Source organism: Vanacampus margaritifer, chromosome 17, assembly GCF_051991255.1.
Source record: "Vanacampus margaritifer isolate UIUO_Vmar chromosome 17, RoL_Vmar_1.0, whole genome shotgun sequence".
Taxonomy (NCBI): domain Eukaryota; kingdom Metazoa; phylum Chordata; class Actinopteri; order Syngnathiformes; family Syngnathidae; genus Vanacampus; species Vanacampus margaritifer.
In genome coordinates this window covers 15,597,572-15,612,621 of record NC_135448.1, presented here as the reverse complement: position 1 = coordinate 15,612,621, position 15,050 = coordinate 15,597,572, and the positions used below count along the sequence as shown (strand labels likewise).

General features: G+C 38.9%; 1 protein-coding gene across 29 annotated transcripts in view; it reads right to left on the bottom strand.

The window, feature by feature from the left end:
- Nucleotides 1-10,551: 10,551 nt before the first annotated feature.
- Nucleotides 10,552-15,050, bottom strand: part of adgrb2 (adhesion G protein-coupled receptor B2) — a 190,896-nt gene continuing 186,397 nt past the window's right edge. For 10 of the 29 annotated variants that reach the window (XM_077549631.1, XM_077549638.1, XM_077549637.1 and 7 more), the window contains one exon: nucleotides 10,552-13,204. In XM_077549631.1, the coding sequence (XP_077405757.1) occupies nucleotides 13,028-13,204 (177 nt within the window). In that variant the 3' untranslated portion in view covers nucleotides 10,552-13,027. The remainder of the gene's footprint in view (nucleotides 13,205-15,050) is intronic. The other 19 variants (XM_077549647.1, XM_077549651.1, XM_077549650.1 and 16 more) reach the window with 8 other exon arrangements.

The following is a 15,050-nucleotide window of genomic DNA, read 5'->3' as shown; positions in this document are numbered from 1 at the left end:
CATTTCAGGTGCATCCTCATAATACTAACAATGATTTTCCGTCGGGAGCTCGGGGCTTCTGGGTTGGTTCTCTGCCCTTGCGCGACCTGGGGGGGTTGTGCCCTTGTGCTTGCCTTCTCAGGCCAAGGTCGACGGCTACCCTCTTTGGTGGAGGTTCTCATGCACACCAGATCGACCACACCAGCATCTACTGAATCTCAAAAAGAATTTGCTTCCCCCACTGGTTGCTGAATCTATCCTTCCTTCCTTCCTGTAGTCTTTCTTCTGGTCTCTGGACGTCTCCGTTGGAATTCAGATGTATCTGGGGTTGGTGAAAGATTCTGGATTGGAAATTCTGTTGGTGGATGTTGGTGTCTCACTTTGCTTAAAATTTCCTTCCTTTGATCCTTCCTCTGGTCTCCTGACAACGTCATGACTTTGGCGTCACTCTGAAGTATCCGGTCAAGGTGAAGGGTCTTGGATTCATAACAGGTTTCAAGTGAATGAAAGAATTTGCTTCCCCCACTGGTCGCTGAATCTATCCTTCCTTCCTTCCTGTAGTCTTTCTTCTGGTCTCTGGGCGTCTCCCTTAATCCTGTTGGAATTCAGATGTATCTGGGGTTGGTGAAAGATTCTGGATTGGAAACTCTGTTGGTGGATGTTGGTGTCTGGTTGGAGTTGGATCTCATTTGGCATCATTTTTCCTTCCTTTGATCCTTCCTCTGGTCTCCTGACAACTTCATGACTCTGGCGGTGCTCTGAAGAATCCGGTCAAGGTGAAGGGTCTTGGATTCATAACAGGTTTCAAGTGAATGGAAGAATTTGCTTCCCCCACTGGTCGCTGAATCTATCCTTCCTTCCTTCCTGTAGTCTTTCTTCTGGTCTCTGGGCGTCTCCCTTAATCCTGTTGGAATTCAGATGTATCTGGGGTTGGTGAAAGATTCTGGATTGGAAACTCTGTTGGTGGATGTTGGTGTCTGGTTGGAGTTGGATCTCATTTGGCGTCATTTTTCCTTCCTTTGATCCTTCCTCTGGTCTCCTGACAACTTCATGACTCTGGCGGTGCTCTGAAGAATCCGGTCAAGGTGAAGGGTCTTGGATTCATAACAGGTTTCAAGTGAATGGAAGAATTTGCTTCCCCCACTGGTCGCTGAATCTATCCTTCCTTCCTTCCTGTAGTCTTTCTTCTGGTCTCTGGGCGTCTCCCTTAATCCTGTTGGAATTCAGATGTATCTGAGGTTGGTGAACGATTCTGGATTGGAAACTCTGTTGGTGGATGTTGTTGTCTCACTTTGCTTAAATTTTCCTTCCTTTGATCCTTCCTCTGGTCTCCTGACAACGTCATGACTTTGGCGTCACTCTGAAGTATCCGGTCAAGGTGAAGGGTCTTGGATTCATAACAGGTTTCAAGTGAATGAAAGAATTTGCTTCCCCCACTGGTCGCTGAATCTATCCTTCCTTCCTTCCTGTAGTCTTTCTTCTGGTCTCTGGACGTCTCCCTTAATCCTGTTGGAATTCAGATGTATCTGGGGTTGGTGAAAGATTCTGGATTGGAAACTCTGTTGGTGGATGTTGGTGTCTGGTTGGAGTTGGATTTCATTTGGCGGCATTTTTCCTTCCTTTGATCCTTCCTCTGGTCTCCTGACAACTTCATGACTCATGACTGGCGGCACTCTGAAGTATCCGGTCAAGGTGAAGGGTCTTGGATTCATAACAGGTTTCAAGTGAATGAAAGAGCATAAACTCGCACGCACACACACACACACAACGAACAAAACAAAACAAAAAAGCAATGATTTTCAGTTTTTTTTTTCTTTGAATTAATCTGCTCTAGAATTAGTGCTGCCAGCGATCCTTCTCCTTGCCCGTCCATCGCACCCATGACTCCATCTTGGCGTTGCGACCATCCAGACTTCATTGGCCAAAGATACTTCCCCCCACTTCCTCCTTCTGCATGGCTGCTCAACAATTGCCCCCAGGGTTCCCTTCAATGTAACTGACTAGGCAGCACTCCACATGACATTCCCATTTGCAAGATGTGCCCTTCCCCTAGATGAGAAGGAGAAAAAAAAAGGCTTGGAGAACAAATGAGTCAGATATAACTTTTCCCTCCGCTCTTTTTCATAAAAAGGCAGCAAAATAAATGTGATATATGGCGAAAAGAATAACAAAACAGTGCCCCGCGAGTTTGGGGTTTTGACTCCTCAAACTCCTTCAGACGCGTTTGGAGGTTTTAGAGCCTCATAACATTCACAAGCGTTTATAGCTTTGCGACCTTAGGGACAGCTTATGCATTAATAGGACACGGGGGATAGGTGAGATATATATACTGCATCATATTCCATCCACTGCTTGTAACAACATCATCCACTCAACTACCCAGGGCGTCGTTTTGGAAAGGAGATAGGGCAATTAAAGGAGTCAAACATTTTTCTTAATGATATTCACTGCCCTCAGTTTTGGTTCAAGAATTGTTTTTGACACATCATTGGCCTTGAGCCACCATGCAATAGTGGACAGGAAAGTATGTGGTTTAATGAGATTAAATCAGGGGTGCTATGTTTTATAACAGGAGTACTTCATGCAGGCCTGTGGATGACGATTAACTCATTTGCTCCCAAGAACATATAAAAGCGTTCTATTTTAAATATGGTCAAAGACCCCAAAACATATTTATACTTTTTTTTGCCAGAGCATACAGAAGGATACAACCTCTGACCTGAAGAGGTCACTTAAAGCAATGGTAGTTATTACAAAAAACAGCCAGCACGTGGCAGCAGAGTATAAGAGATCAACCAGTTTGTGAATAATGATGAAACTTAGCTATATTTTAACTCTAATTGCTGCAAAATGAAAGAGACAAAAGAGAGATAAAAGAAGAGAGTCTCATATTTCTTTTGATAGGTTCCATGTTTTTAAAGCAATAGAACACTATATTCTGTGGGCCTTGCAAAGTCTGTCAAAATCCAGTAAAACAGCCAGGAGCGAAGGGGGTTGATTCACTAAAAATGTCTGGGAGTGAATGAGTTCATAGTGGAAGAAAAACGTTATTGTCTAATTTATAACTAATACAGCCTACACTTTGCTAGGCAAGGTAGCCTTGCTTTAAATTGGTCTTGAGTTTAAACACTGTGATTGAATCTTCCTGTCACCAAAAAAAAAAGTATTTTCATGCAAATACAAAACTTTGAATAGGATGGTTCAGGGTTGTTGTTTTCTTCTTCTTCCAAGAGCTGTCAAAATTACTTTTGCAATGAAAGGCAGACTGCCAATGAAAGCATGACCTCAAATGACTTACTTGGCCTTTTCCTCAGCATAAAAAGGACGTGTACACATACACACACAAATGATAAAAGTAGCTCTCATCCATCATAGTGATGCGATGATCAATAACCTTCAATAAATGTTTGCAAACTACCACTTGAGGCAAAGTTACACTTTGAAAAATGGGGGGTGGTGGGGGGGCATTTGTGGCTTATAAAGAACATTCGATCCAGAGAACGGAACAAGTATTCGGTGTGACTTTTTCTGAGTTCAAGATGTAAATTTATATTTGATTATTAGAAGCTTCAAAAAACAATGGCAGATGCAGATAACTTATGCTTAGACATTTACAGTCAGATTGCGTTCAGGGACACAGTTAATGGCTGTCATTTCTGTCAGGTGCCACTTTGGGGTATTTTTCTTTTGCACCTTTACGAGAAAAACTGTCAGTGTACATTGTACATTTGAGTAGAAATAATTCAATACTAATGGGTTTGAGCATAATGAGACGTCTTACAGAGTTATTGATTGTGTAATAAATGTTCTTTCTTGCAAACAATGAATATATTTTTGTAGTCATAAAATCCGTATAAACAGACTTAGACACACACGTCACGGATAAAAGCAGTATATAATTAATAAACAGGTAAAGTGCTTTGTGTGGGAAGTCATCCTTCCTAATTCCGTGCAGTTATTGTGTGAATTGTTATTCCGATTCCTCATTTCCTCACTTTTTTGACTTTTTTCAACTCCCATAGTCAACATCCGATTTACACGGTTCCAATCTGAATTTACAACCAAAATTCATGCCACCTTTGCCCATATTTTTCTCATTCTTTATACTTACAGTTTTTGCCCAATTTAATGTTTAATATAAAATATCTCCCACTCGTTTTCAGTAGGACTGTTCTTTGGGGTTGGCGGTTTAAATCCCACTTCTTACTGTCTATTGTAAATGTGTCCATTTATGCAATACACTAAATGATATGCATATACTGTATACTAAATATCATACTTAATCACAAAAATTTCACAAAAAAGAGTTTCAGTATCAACAAGTTAACAATAGTCCAGTGGTCAGAACAAATGACAAGTGGGTCGTTGACCTAGGTTTGAATCCCCAGATTTGAGTTCAATTTTATATAATAATCAATGTTAACATCCATATTTAATGTCATTTCACTATTTTTCCCCCCCAATGATTCCATATTTTCAATGACATAATTCACTCATTCATTCAACATGGTATTCAGTAAATTAAATGGTTCTACTGCATTATTCACTACAATTACATACAATGCCACACAGTCTTATGCATCAACAATAGCCCAGTGGTTAAAGCAAATGACTATGGTGTGGTTCGTTGAGGTTTGTATCTTGTTTTTAAATTTTTTATTATTATTATTATTATTATTTATTTTTTATTTTTATTTTTTGGAGAGCTCAGCATTGTTCATTCGGTAATTTTACCGATTTAACATGTCATCATCATTGCTCTCCTTTTTTTTATATATATATATATATATATATATATATATTTTTTTTTTTTATTTATTTTTTTTTTTTATCCGGTTCGTTGAGGTTTGTATCTTGTTTTTAATTTTTTTATTATTATTATTATTTATATATATATATATATATATATATATATATTTTTTTTTTTTTTTGGAGAGGTCAGCATTGTTCATTCGGTAATTTTACCGATTTGACATGTCATCATCATTGCTCTCCTTTTTTTTTTATATATATATATATATATATATATACATTTTTATTTTTATTATTTTTTTATCCGGTTCGTTGAGGTTTGTATCCTGTTTGAAGCAGGTTTTAGTCTAAGTTCAATTTCATATAATAATCATTGTACTAAATATTCAATATAATTTCACCTTATTAATATTATTATTATCATTATAGAGCATTCCACATCCTTCTACATGCAATGAAATATTAGCATTCAGCTTTCAGCATTCACATGCAATTTCTCGAGAAATTGCACATTTAGTTTCTGATGCAGAGTTTGAGAAGCTGAACGTCAAAATCATCAAGAATAGAAAAGAGCCATTTGAAGTTTAAAGAAAAAACGACATTCATTTAATGGAGCGTTTTATACGCTGATTATTTTTAGACTGTTCTGCAGAAGATAGGCTATTAAATTCATAAACTATATAGAAACACATCCCCTGGTAAAAATGAATGTTTAATAAAGACCAAATTGGCCCAAACCTTGCATACATTCGCAGATAGTTAAACTCCCAGCACTGTATGACAATGACACACTCGGGAGGGGAGAATCAATTTATAGCGCATGGTATGGTGGTAATAATAACAAACAATAACGTAAGTGAAGAAAACATGTTTTTGCAAACTGGGAGGGCAGAAGTTGACCTTTGGGAAATAATGGCAATTATGCATTTTGTTGACGAAATTATCCGTGGGGTTTGGCGCAGAAAAATAAACGAGCGCATCACATTCCTTGCACACATTCATTTGTTAAGGGAAACACATTGCAGTGTATTGCGATCCAAAACTATTTTCCCAGTTGATGCGTTTCATGAGTAAGGATGCTTGAAAGGAAGACAGGAAAAGGAGATGAAGCAATCTATTCCTGTCTTGCCATCGGCTGCCTTGACTTGGCGCACAGAGGTTCTTTGAGTGGGGTGAAATAATATTTCCATTCCTTCAGGAGTGAAATGGGGTCCCTGTACACATCCTCCTTTTATCCACGGCCACACTTCAAGGCTTTCGGCGTAATCAGGGGGAAGAGAAAGATGACATTGTGATGAGGTGAGATTGACATCCACCATGTGGCCCTCCTGTATGTTCGTGACGGGATTTGCTGCGCAGTGTAGATGAACATGAATAGAAAAAAAAAAACATCAATACAAAACAAAACAACTAAAAAAGAGTAATAAAGGAAAGTTGGACCTACGGATGAAATATATATAAAGTTTCCTTAATTTTGAAATGGTATAAACTGAGATACAGTAACTCTTAATCTGCCGAAAACAAAAACAGTTAAGTCTACCCCTGAAATCAAACACATTTCCAAATTATACAGAAAGGCACAATTACTGAACTGAGTGTTTGTCTTGCAATCCAGAGGTTGTGGGTTTGAAGATACAGTTGGTGAAGGACTCTGCTTGGTGGCCTGGTGGGTGCTGGATTTCACTTTCCTTTCCTTTCTTTGGTCCTTCCTCGGGTCTCCTGACGGCCTCACGACTCTGGCTGGAAGTGTTCGGTTTAGGTGAGCGGTATTTTTTATCTTTATTTTTTTAATAGGTTTTAGGTGAACTAATGAATACACACATACTCACCCACATTCAAAAAAAAAAAAAAAGAGAGCAATGATGATGACATGTCAAATCGGTAAAATTACCGAATGAACAATACTGAGCTCTCCAGAAGAAAAAAAAAGAAGATACAGTAAAACGGTAAAGATGAGTACAGTAATTTCTGGACTATAAGCCGCTACTTTTTTCACTTGCATTCGACGCTGCGGCTAATACAAAGATGCGGCTTATCCAGCAGATCACAAGATCGCACTATAAATGAAGCGCAAGAGAGTCAGGCAGAGCAAAACAAACCAAGTGAGCCCAAATACAGTCGGAGAGACAGAACAATTATTATAATTATTTTCATGGAAGCAATGAACAACACAGTCTAAACTCTACCAGACAGCTAGCATATTAAACGACCTGCTCGGCTGTTTTTATCCATGCGGGTGGTTTTGTCACCTTCTTGACACTTCCAGAAGGTTTCGAAGCCACCTGTGCATCCTTGTCCCGTCTTCTCTACTTTGTCTTCTTCAGGCTTTTCTGCTAAGACATTAGAAGGCTAAATATCTGTAAAGGATCGAGCAAGTCTTGGGCATTTCTGGGTCGCTTGGCATGTGAGAGAGCCTGTAGTGGATTACATTAGACTAAGCCTACCACTAAATTATGCCAGTATTTCGAGAAGCCCCTTGGCAGTTTGGAGAGGCAATTCATCCTGACAGAAAGTAGGTTGCTATGATATGTGAAGAGTGCTTTGTTGAGAGAGCTTGCCGGAGCCAAAAGAAGCATCAATGAGGCCTTTACCTCATTTTGGACCGTCAAAAGTGTCAAATACCACATGGGCGTTATCCTATTTATATGATTCCGACTATGACATTTAGCGGATTAGTTTGGCTTTGGAATGGGGTGGGGTGGGGGGGGGGGCTGCTTATGCATTTGGTGTGGACAGACATCTAATGCTTTTGTGGGGATGCATCCTCCCAGGACCAGTCTGGCTCTTCAGTCAGAAGCAAATAACACTGAATTTGAAATGAAAATATTGGCAGACAAAAATGTGGGAATCTAGAGCAGAATGAATTAGATGTTTAGATGACTATTTCACATTGATTTATTATATTATAAACTCAAGGGATCTCCTAATATGTATTCTCAGGGTTTCTGCAGGTATCAGCAAATCTACTTTTCAATGCCGCCAATAATACAACTTAAATTTACTTTTATGCCATGTCGTACTGCATACACACGATTTTTAATCATATTTTATCGCATTATTTACATAGTTAATTCACAATTAATGTCAAATTAAGCGCAGATTATATCTGGTCTAAATGTACAATAAGGTTTTCATACTCTTGTTAATTAATATCAGAGTGTTGAGTTGAGTTGAGGAATTTTTTTTCTGCCACGAGATGGCATTAGTGTTTCATGTTAGACACTCCTTCAGCCCAACATGCCTGTCACATGGCAAAACAAGCAGTGCCATTTTCCATTAAATTTCATAATGACAAAAACACTGTACGGTACTCAACATTTGAAAAATCCTTTTCAATATCTCGGTACTGTAGCCGTCAGGAAAACATGGAATCATCAAATTGGTACAAGACGTTATATATATATTTAATACCCTAACACTCGCTTATTAATACTGTCCTTCGTTGATTAAAATTGTAGGAAACGTTGCCAGGATGTCATCATCTTCCCAAACTCTTTTTCAAAGATCTTAGAGCCATGATTGGTGCAACATAATAAATCTCCACACACGTATCTACATGACTGACTTTTAAAGCACTTGTCACGGTTCGGCATTCAAGAGACTTAATAGATTTGTTTTGAACACTTTAAATTGGTTAATGTGATAACAGATGACGTGGGGACAAACCAAATGTATCAATTTGTAGAAAAGTATTGTACATGAAGATTCTGCCCGACAGTGATGACGGGCACCTCTTGTTAAAAAACAACAACAAGACATATTTTTTTAATCACACAATTATTAAAATATATATTGGTGTATTCTATCATATATTTGATTGTGCTGGTGTATACTAAGCAACTAAGCAACTAAGATAATAACATTTTTGGACATACTGGTACGGCTCACCTTTTTTGGCTGTTTGTTTGTTTTTCTTTTTTGTTGAGTGGTGGATTGTGTGTGTTGGTGCTCCTCCCTGATTGGTGTTCCTCGTCAGGCCACCAATCGGTGCAAGGGAGGAGCCCTAATTACCGCATTGGCTTCAGGTGTGCCAGCTCAATAAAAGCCTTTTGTTGCCACCTGGTAGCTGGGTGGCTGTTTTTGTGTCCTCTTGTGGTTGTTTGGTTTTTTTTGGTCCAGCACGCAGACCCACGCAGTCCCTATACCTCTTTTGTTTGTTTTGTGTTTAGTCCGCTGTTTTTCGTGTAGTGCACCGTGTGTTGTCGCGTGTCCTCCCCATGTTCACCCGTTTGTGCCCACTTTTCCATCCCTCCCCTCCCCTCCCTCCACGTGCACTACCCACGCCACAACATCAATTACCCACCCGGCGCGTAACAATACCAACTTTCAAATGTCAAGATTTGAATTTATAATTGTAGTCCTGTCTTTGTTTGAAATACAAAGAGCAATCAGTCCACCCTTCCACTTTGCCTGCCTGTGTTATTTGTCAACACATTTTCTCCTTCGGCAAGTAGTGACACACGACTACCAACATAATCACCCACAATCCTCTGGGGAGAAAAAACAACCGAGAGGCATTCTAACCACTGTGACTGCGAGATGTGAAGAGCCCTTCCTTGCTTTGACTCTGTCACCATAGATTTGGTCCTTGGGGCCGGCCTTTCCATTTTTTTTCCCGCTCCCTCCGACCTCCGTTGCATCCCTTACGAAAGTTCCGGTTGGTGGCCTCTCTCCAGGGTGACTGATGGCAGCACCGTGGGCGGACTCGTCCACACTTAATTACACACAAGCCCCTCGCAGAGCCAAATGTGGAGTGACTGACGCATGCGCATTCTTCATTTGGAATTCCATTGCTCATTGACTGAATTATTGTATTGAAGACTCACTTTTTTCTTTTTCTTTTTTACATCTTACATTATAAAGCTAGTTTAAGTGGATTCCATTTTCAAATAATAATGTTTAGGGATGTTCGACACCCCCTTTTTTTAGGACAAAAAAAAAGAAAAAATTGATTGAAAGAATTTAAAAGAATAACTGATGTATCCCAATAAAGCATATTTTTGTAAAACTGCATGAAATGAATGGCAATTTTCTATTCTAATTTCAAATATCTAGATCCTGATCCTAAAACAGCCATAAGAAGGCGGCCAAAACCAGTATCGGCGAGTACCGATACTTTGAAAGAACACCCTGTAATCGGCCCACTATTGATACCTGGTATTATTGGACCGATACCATCGCCTGGCATTATCGGGCCGATACTATACTTGGTAATATACAGTACATTCGATATAATGAGTTAACTATTGAAGTCATGTGATTAATTATGATTACAAATTGTAATCGCCTGACACCCCGTTATTAGCACACACAAAAAAAAAACACTTATGCATTTTTTTAAATGAAATAATTTCTCAGAGTTGACATTAAGAGTTTTGATTATAGCAAGAGCATGTGAATGGAACGGAACGGACTAAACCCCCCACCCGCCCCCAAACCCCTCTCTACAGACTATTCCTGATTTGAAAACAGACCAGCAGGTCTTCTGATTGGTTCCAGTTCAGCTTCAGCGCTTCTGGGTAACACAGAATATTGTGAGTTACACTGCAAATCATCCACGGATGACCTTGAGGCAGCGTAAGAAATGCTCAGACCACTTTATGCTACAACCTCTTTAAATGTATTTCAATGTATGGGTGAGTAAAATAGTTTTTTTTTTTTTAACACAAGCAAAGCAGAAGTTGGGAAGAGGGATGCGTAGAAGAAATCTTGACAGCATTCCAATTTTAATGCATTTTCTCAGTGTCACATATTGAAGTTGTCATGAGAACAAGTAGCATGGGAAGGGTCATCTTGTTTTCTAATAGAAGCAAAATTGATTTTTTTTTTTCTTTCATTCGAAGGTTGAAGTCATTCACCTGCTCGGATGTTCTCTTCTGTGTATTAATGCAGCTGAAAGAAATCTGTTCAGACACCAAACGTGGGTCGTGGACCTCGCAGAAGCTCAGACGAATGTCACCTTAAACATTGTCGACCTGGGGCCGAACTTGCGGCAGCCCTCGGAGAGGATGCGAGTGGGGGGAGTTGCCAATCGGTTGCTTGGCTTAAAAGGTTAAAAGAGCTGCACCGGCGTCTCAACCATCTGCGCCGCGCTGCACTACCATCACATTAGGGATGCTTTAAACAGATGGTTTGAGGGCTGCTTTGGAAAATGTCAGGACATATCTCCATCTCTGTAATTACTGTTTTGAGCAAATTGTTCAAATTTCCCATTTCCCCACCACACACGCGATCGGTTCCTCCGCCCTCCTTCACCGTAGCCTTCGAATCTGTGCAACTCTCTTCCATTGCAAGCGGATGACAGAAGTCAGAGCATGATCACGTGCACAGATTAGGAAGGGAAATTGCATGTAGCTTTGCAGTTTGCATTCAAATTTTTATCTTGTGTACAGTTTCATGCAGCGTGGAGGGAAGAGAGAAAGTAGGAAGGCACAGGAAGGATTCTATGTCTCAGCTGGAAAACAGAAAGCAAAAAGTAGACTCACCATTCAGCCCTTGTTCACACCTGCCAAGACCAAACAAAAATTGGCCGCCGCCCACAAAATGCTGAACTGTGCCACAAAAGCCCAGTCAAGCAAGCTTTTCGTGGGTGTTTTTTTTTCCAACTAAACTTGTGGTATTTGAGCCCCAAAAGGACCATGCTTTTGAAGTGTGATAACTAAGTCAATTCTAAATATATTTTTTACTTTCAACCACCCAAAATGTTCAGTGGCATAATCCCCCACCCCCCATGAAACTGTACCCAATTGAAGTCATTACGATGCTTGCAAATTCCTTAATTGGCATGCGGTTCTACCTGGTGGTTTAGAGGTGTCAACATCCTCAACACACAATTTTCCATATTTCCATGTCTTTGAGTCATCAATGAAGGGATTGCGTCAGTCATCACAACAATGCATTTATAACTCAACAGGTTTATGGTATATCAAAAATGTCGAATTATAATGGGAGTCAATGAGACAAAAAATGGCATTTTATAAAGAACATGGCGCTAAACTCCCTCTCCCATTTGCAGTATTTTAGAAATTACAGCATGGTGCAATGGTAAAAAATGTCAGTATTTTTTACTTGACTCAACTTTGAACAAAACTCATTCACTGCCAGTTAACTCATTTAAGCCCCAAATCGTGTAAACACGGTTTATAATACTTTCTCCTTCACTCCCGAAAACGTATTTCTATGTTTTTTTTTTAAATGTTTTTTTTTTACATCCATACTTAATTCGGCTGAAATAAAATCGAATAGAGATGTGAGGAAGTTTTTATGTCTAATAAAAGGGTGATGCAAAATATAAGCCTTCTTCCTAGAAGGCTTATATTTCCTAGTGAATGGTCATTTGGGACATATTAGCTCAGTGGACAAGCTCATATTAATGGCACAATACAGCATGTGTCCTAAATCTTTTTTCCCCCCTCTCAGCTAGAGTTCCACATGGGCTAATTCTCACAGGAAATCAAACAAAGAAAAATAATGAAAAGCAACAAAACCGTATTAAAAAAAAAACATTTCTGCTCAAAGAGACCAAACAACACAATTGTTTCAATCATAGTTTTTTTTTTTCTCATTAAAAGTTTCAAACCATATGGGAGGACATTTATTTAATTAAGCCATAGAAAATACAAAAACGTGAAATGCAATGTTAACACAGAGGACGTGTGCGGTGTGTCAAGATGGGACTTTTGAACTGGAACCTGAATAAGAGGATGGCATATATTTGCGAGCAGGTTTTCGTGCCCCCACCCACCAACCGATACAAATGAAAGCACAAAAAAGACACAAAAGAGAAACAGAAGAAAATAAGAAACATAGAACTAGAATGTCTGTATCATTCATTAGCAGGGTGAAGGAATCAAATGAAAGCAGAGTGGCTGGGGGTCAGGAAGGAGGGGGTTGCCCCTCCCTTCGCTATAAAAAGAGCTGATCGGTGCAGAAAGTCTTCATTTAGTTTTCTCCCCACTGAAAATCATACAACTGTTTTATTTTTATTTATTTTTTGTCGTCCGCAATAAACATTTTCTCTGAAATACATTTTCATAGTTTCTTGGTTCACTTAAAAATGGTCTTCAGTCACAGACATGTCAAGTTTCTGTTCTGTCTTTTTTTTTTTAATAGTCTCTGTGAAAATATAGATTAGAACAGTCTTCTCTTTAGGTCTGTCCACTGCAGCAGTAAACAAAAGTGAGCCCGGAATCCAACAGAGCATGTTGCAGACCATGTTTGTGTGTGTGCGTGTGTATTTTCAAGTGTTTGTTGTAAATCTCTTCTCAAGTTCCGTGTCTTGATGTGTACACGTGAATCACACTTCAGTCTGGAAGTCGCCCTCAGACGAGTCCGGGGTGTTTGCAGACGACGAGTCCCAGTTCTTATTGTGAAGCTCCATGCGGTCTTTCTGCTCCCCTGGCATGATGGTCAGCTCTGGGGTCATGGTCTTAAAACTGTCCCACGAGCTTCTGTCCTCGGGGTTTGACTTGTCCTGACGGGGGCGGAGAGAGCAAAAAAAAAAACAACAAAAAAAAACGTTACAACTTCCAAATGAAAACAAACAGATGGATAAGTGGAATCCCTGTGGGGCCAATCTTGTCTTACTGAAGTCACTTCTTGTTTTCGTTGCATTTCAGCGCATTGTTTAAAGCGGTGACAATGTTCAAAAGTAGTCTGACAAGGAGGGAACAGGAGCATTTAGTTGATCAAACGCTTTTTTTTTTTTGTACAAGCCATCTGTTTAGTCACATTTACTTGGATGAGAAAATGAAGCGGGCAGCTGTCCAGACACATTTGAGACTGAAGGACCGAAAAGTCCCAGTTGGGTGAGCTACAAATAGTTTTTGTGATTTTAATGGCCTGACTATGGCCTGAATTTGTAAATACAAAAACAGCCTTTTTTTTTTTTTTTTTTTTTTTTACTCATTTGCTCCCAAAAACGGATGGAAATGTTTTATTTTAAATATTGCCATGGTCCCAAAAACGTAGCAGAACAAAAGAGATCAACCAGGGCCATGTTGCAACAAGCTCTTTTCCCCAATGTTTTGAACAGCTTTTTGACTAATGATTAAACTTAGCTATATTCTAATGCTAATTGCTACAAAACGATAACAGATAGAAATATACTTTTTTTTTCCTGATGAAAGAAGAGACTCTAATCTTTCTTTTGATTTTATAGCAATAGAACACAATATTGTGTTGACCTTGCAAAATCAGTCAAAATCCAGTAAAACAGCTGGGAGCGATGGGGGTTGCTTCAGTGAAAATGGCTGGAAGTGAATGAATTAATTGAATGCATTTAACACAATTCAAACATATATATACTTCTGTGATATTGGTTTTATTGGATTGTTAAAAAGTTCCCGTTTTTTGTGTCACCCTGTATAACTCGCACCCATGTATAAATGCCTACCCAAAAATAACTTTTAAAAAGCCTTTATTTTCCTCCGTACTCGTGTATAATACGGTCACCCGATTTGCTGCTATCCTTTATTATTAGCGTGTTTTTAAAATAATATTTCACTTCATACTCTTTTAGTAATTTTAGTAAGCATTTTTTTTTTTTATTTCTTTACTTTGCTTTTAAATATTTAACTGTACTTGTAACTTCTTTCAAATGTACTTTTAATTAAAGTATGTGAAACATATTGAATTATGTTGTTTATGAAATGCGCTATTAATAAGTGATTCTATTTTTATTTATTTTTTTACAAATCCTAGGTACTTGCCTTGGTACTGGTAAAACGTTAAACAGTGTGAAAAATATTTGTTTCTTATTAAGCCTGCCCATATAATGTTTTTTTTTATTTTAGCATGAGTATTGATTTTTAGAACTCCTGAAGGAACTTTCTCATGATCTTAAATTTTCATTGTCATTGGTTGCAGCAAAATCTTCAAATGTTCAGACTTGGTGGAGGTCAGCACAATGGATTTTGCTGTAGTTGTCATTGTGTTTTCAAAATATGGTTTATTTCAACCCTTTATGGGCAAATATCTTACTTGGCAGACCATGCTAACTGAAACATACTGTAAAATCTGACTTGTATGATATACTTGAATTTTCTGCAATGGAACGTAGCGTATTTACCAGTTTGCATCTCTACAACAGCCTTTATAGCTGTTTAATCTCACAAACCATACACAGCAGGTTGCAGGATTGCTGTTAGGAAGCATCATTCCCATTTTCCCGACATCAATCTATTTTCAGGTAATACACCGATTGAGCAGCAAACCTGCATTACCGCCTACTGCTACCAATCAGTTACACTTCACATGGACTCGTCATGGCATGAAAGCCTCCAGGCTGTAGTTCTGTGATCGCTGCATGTGGTCCTCAG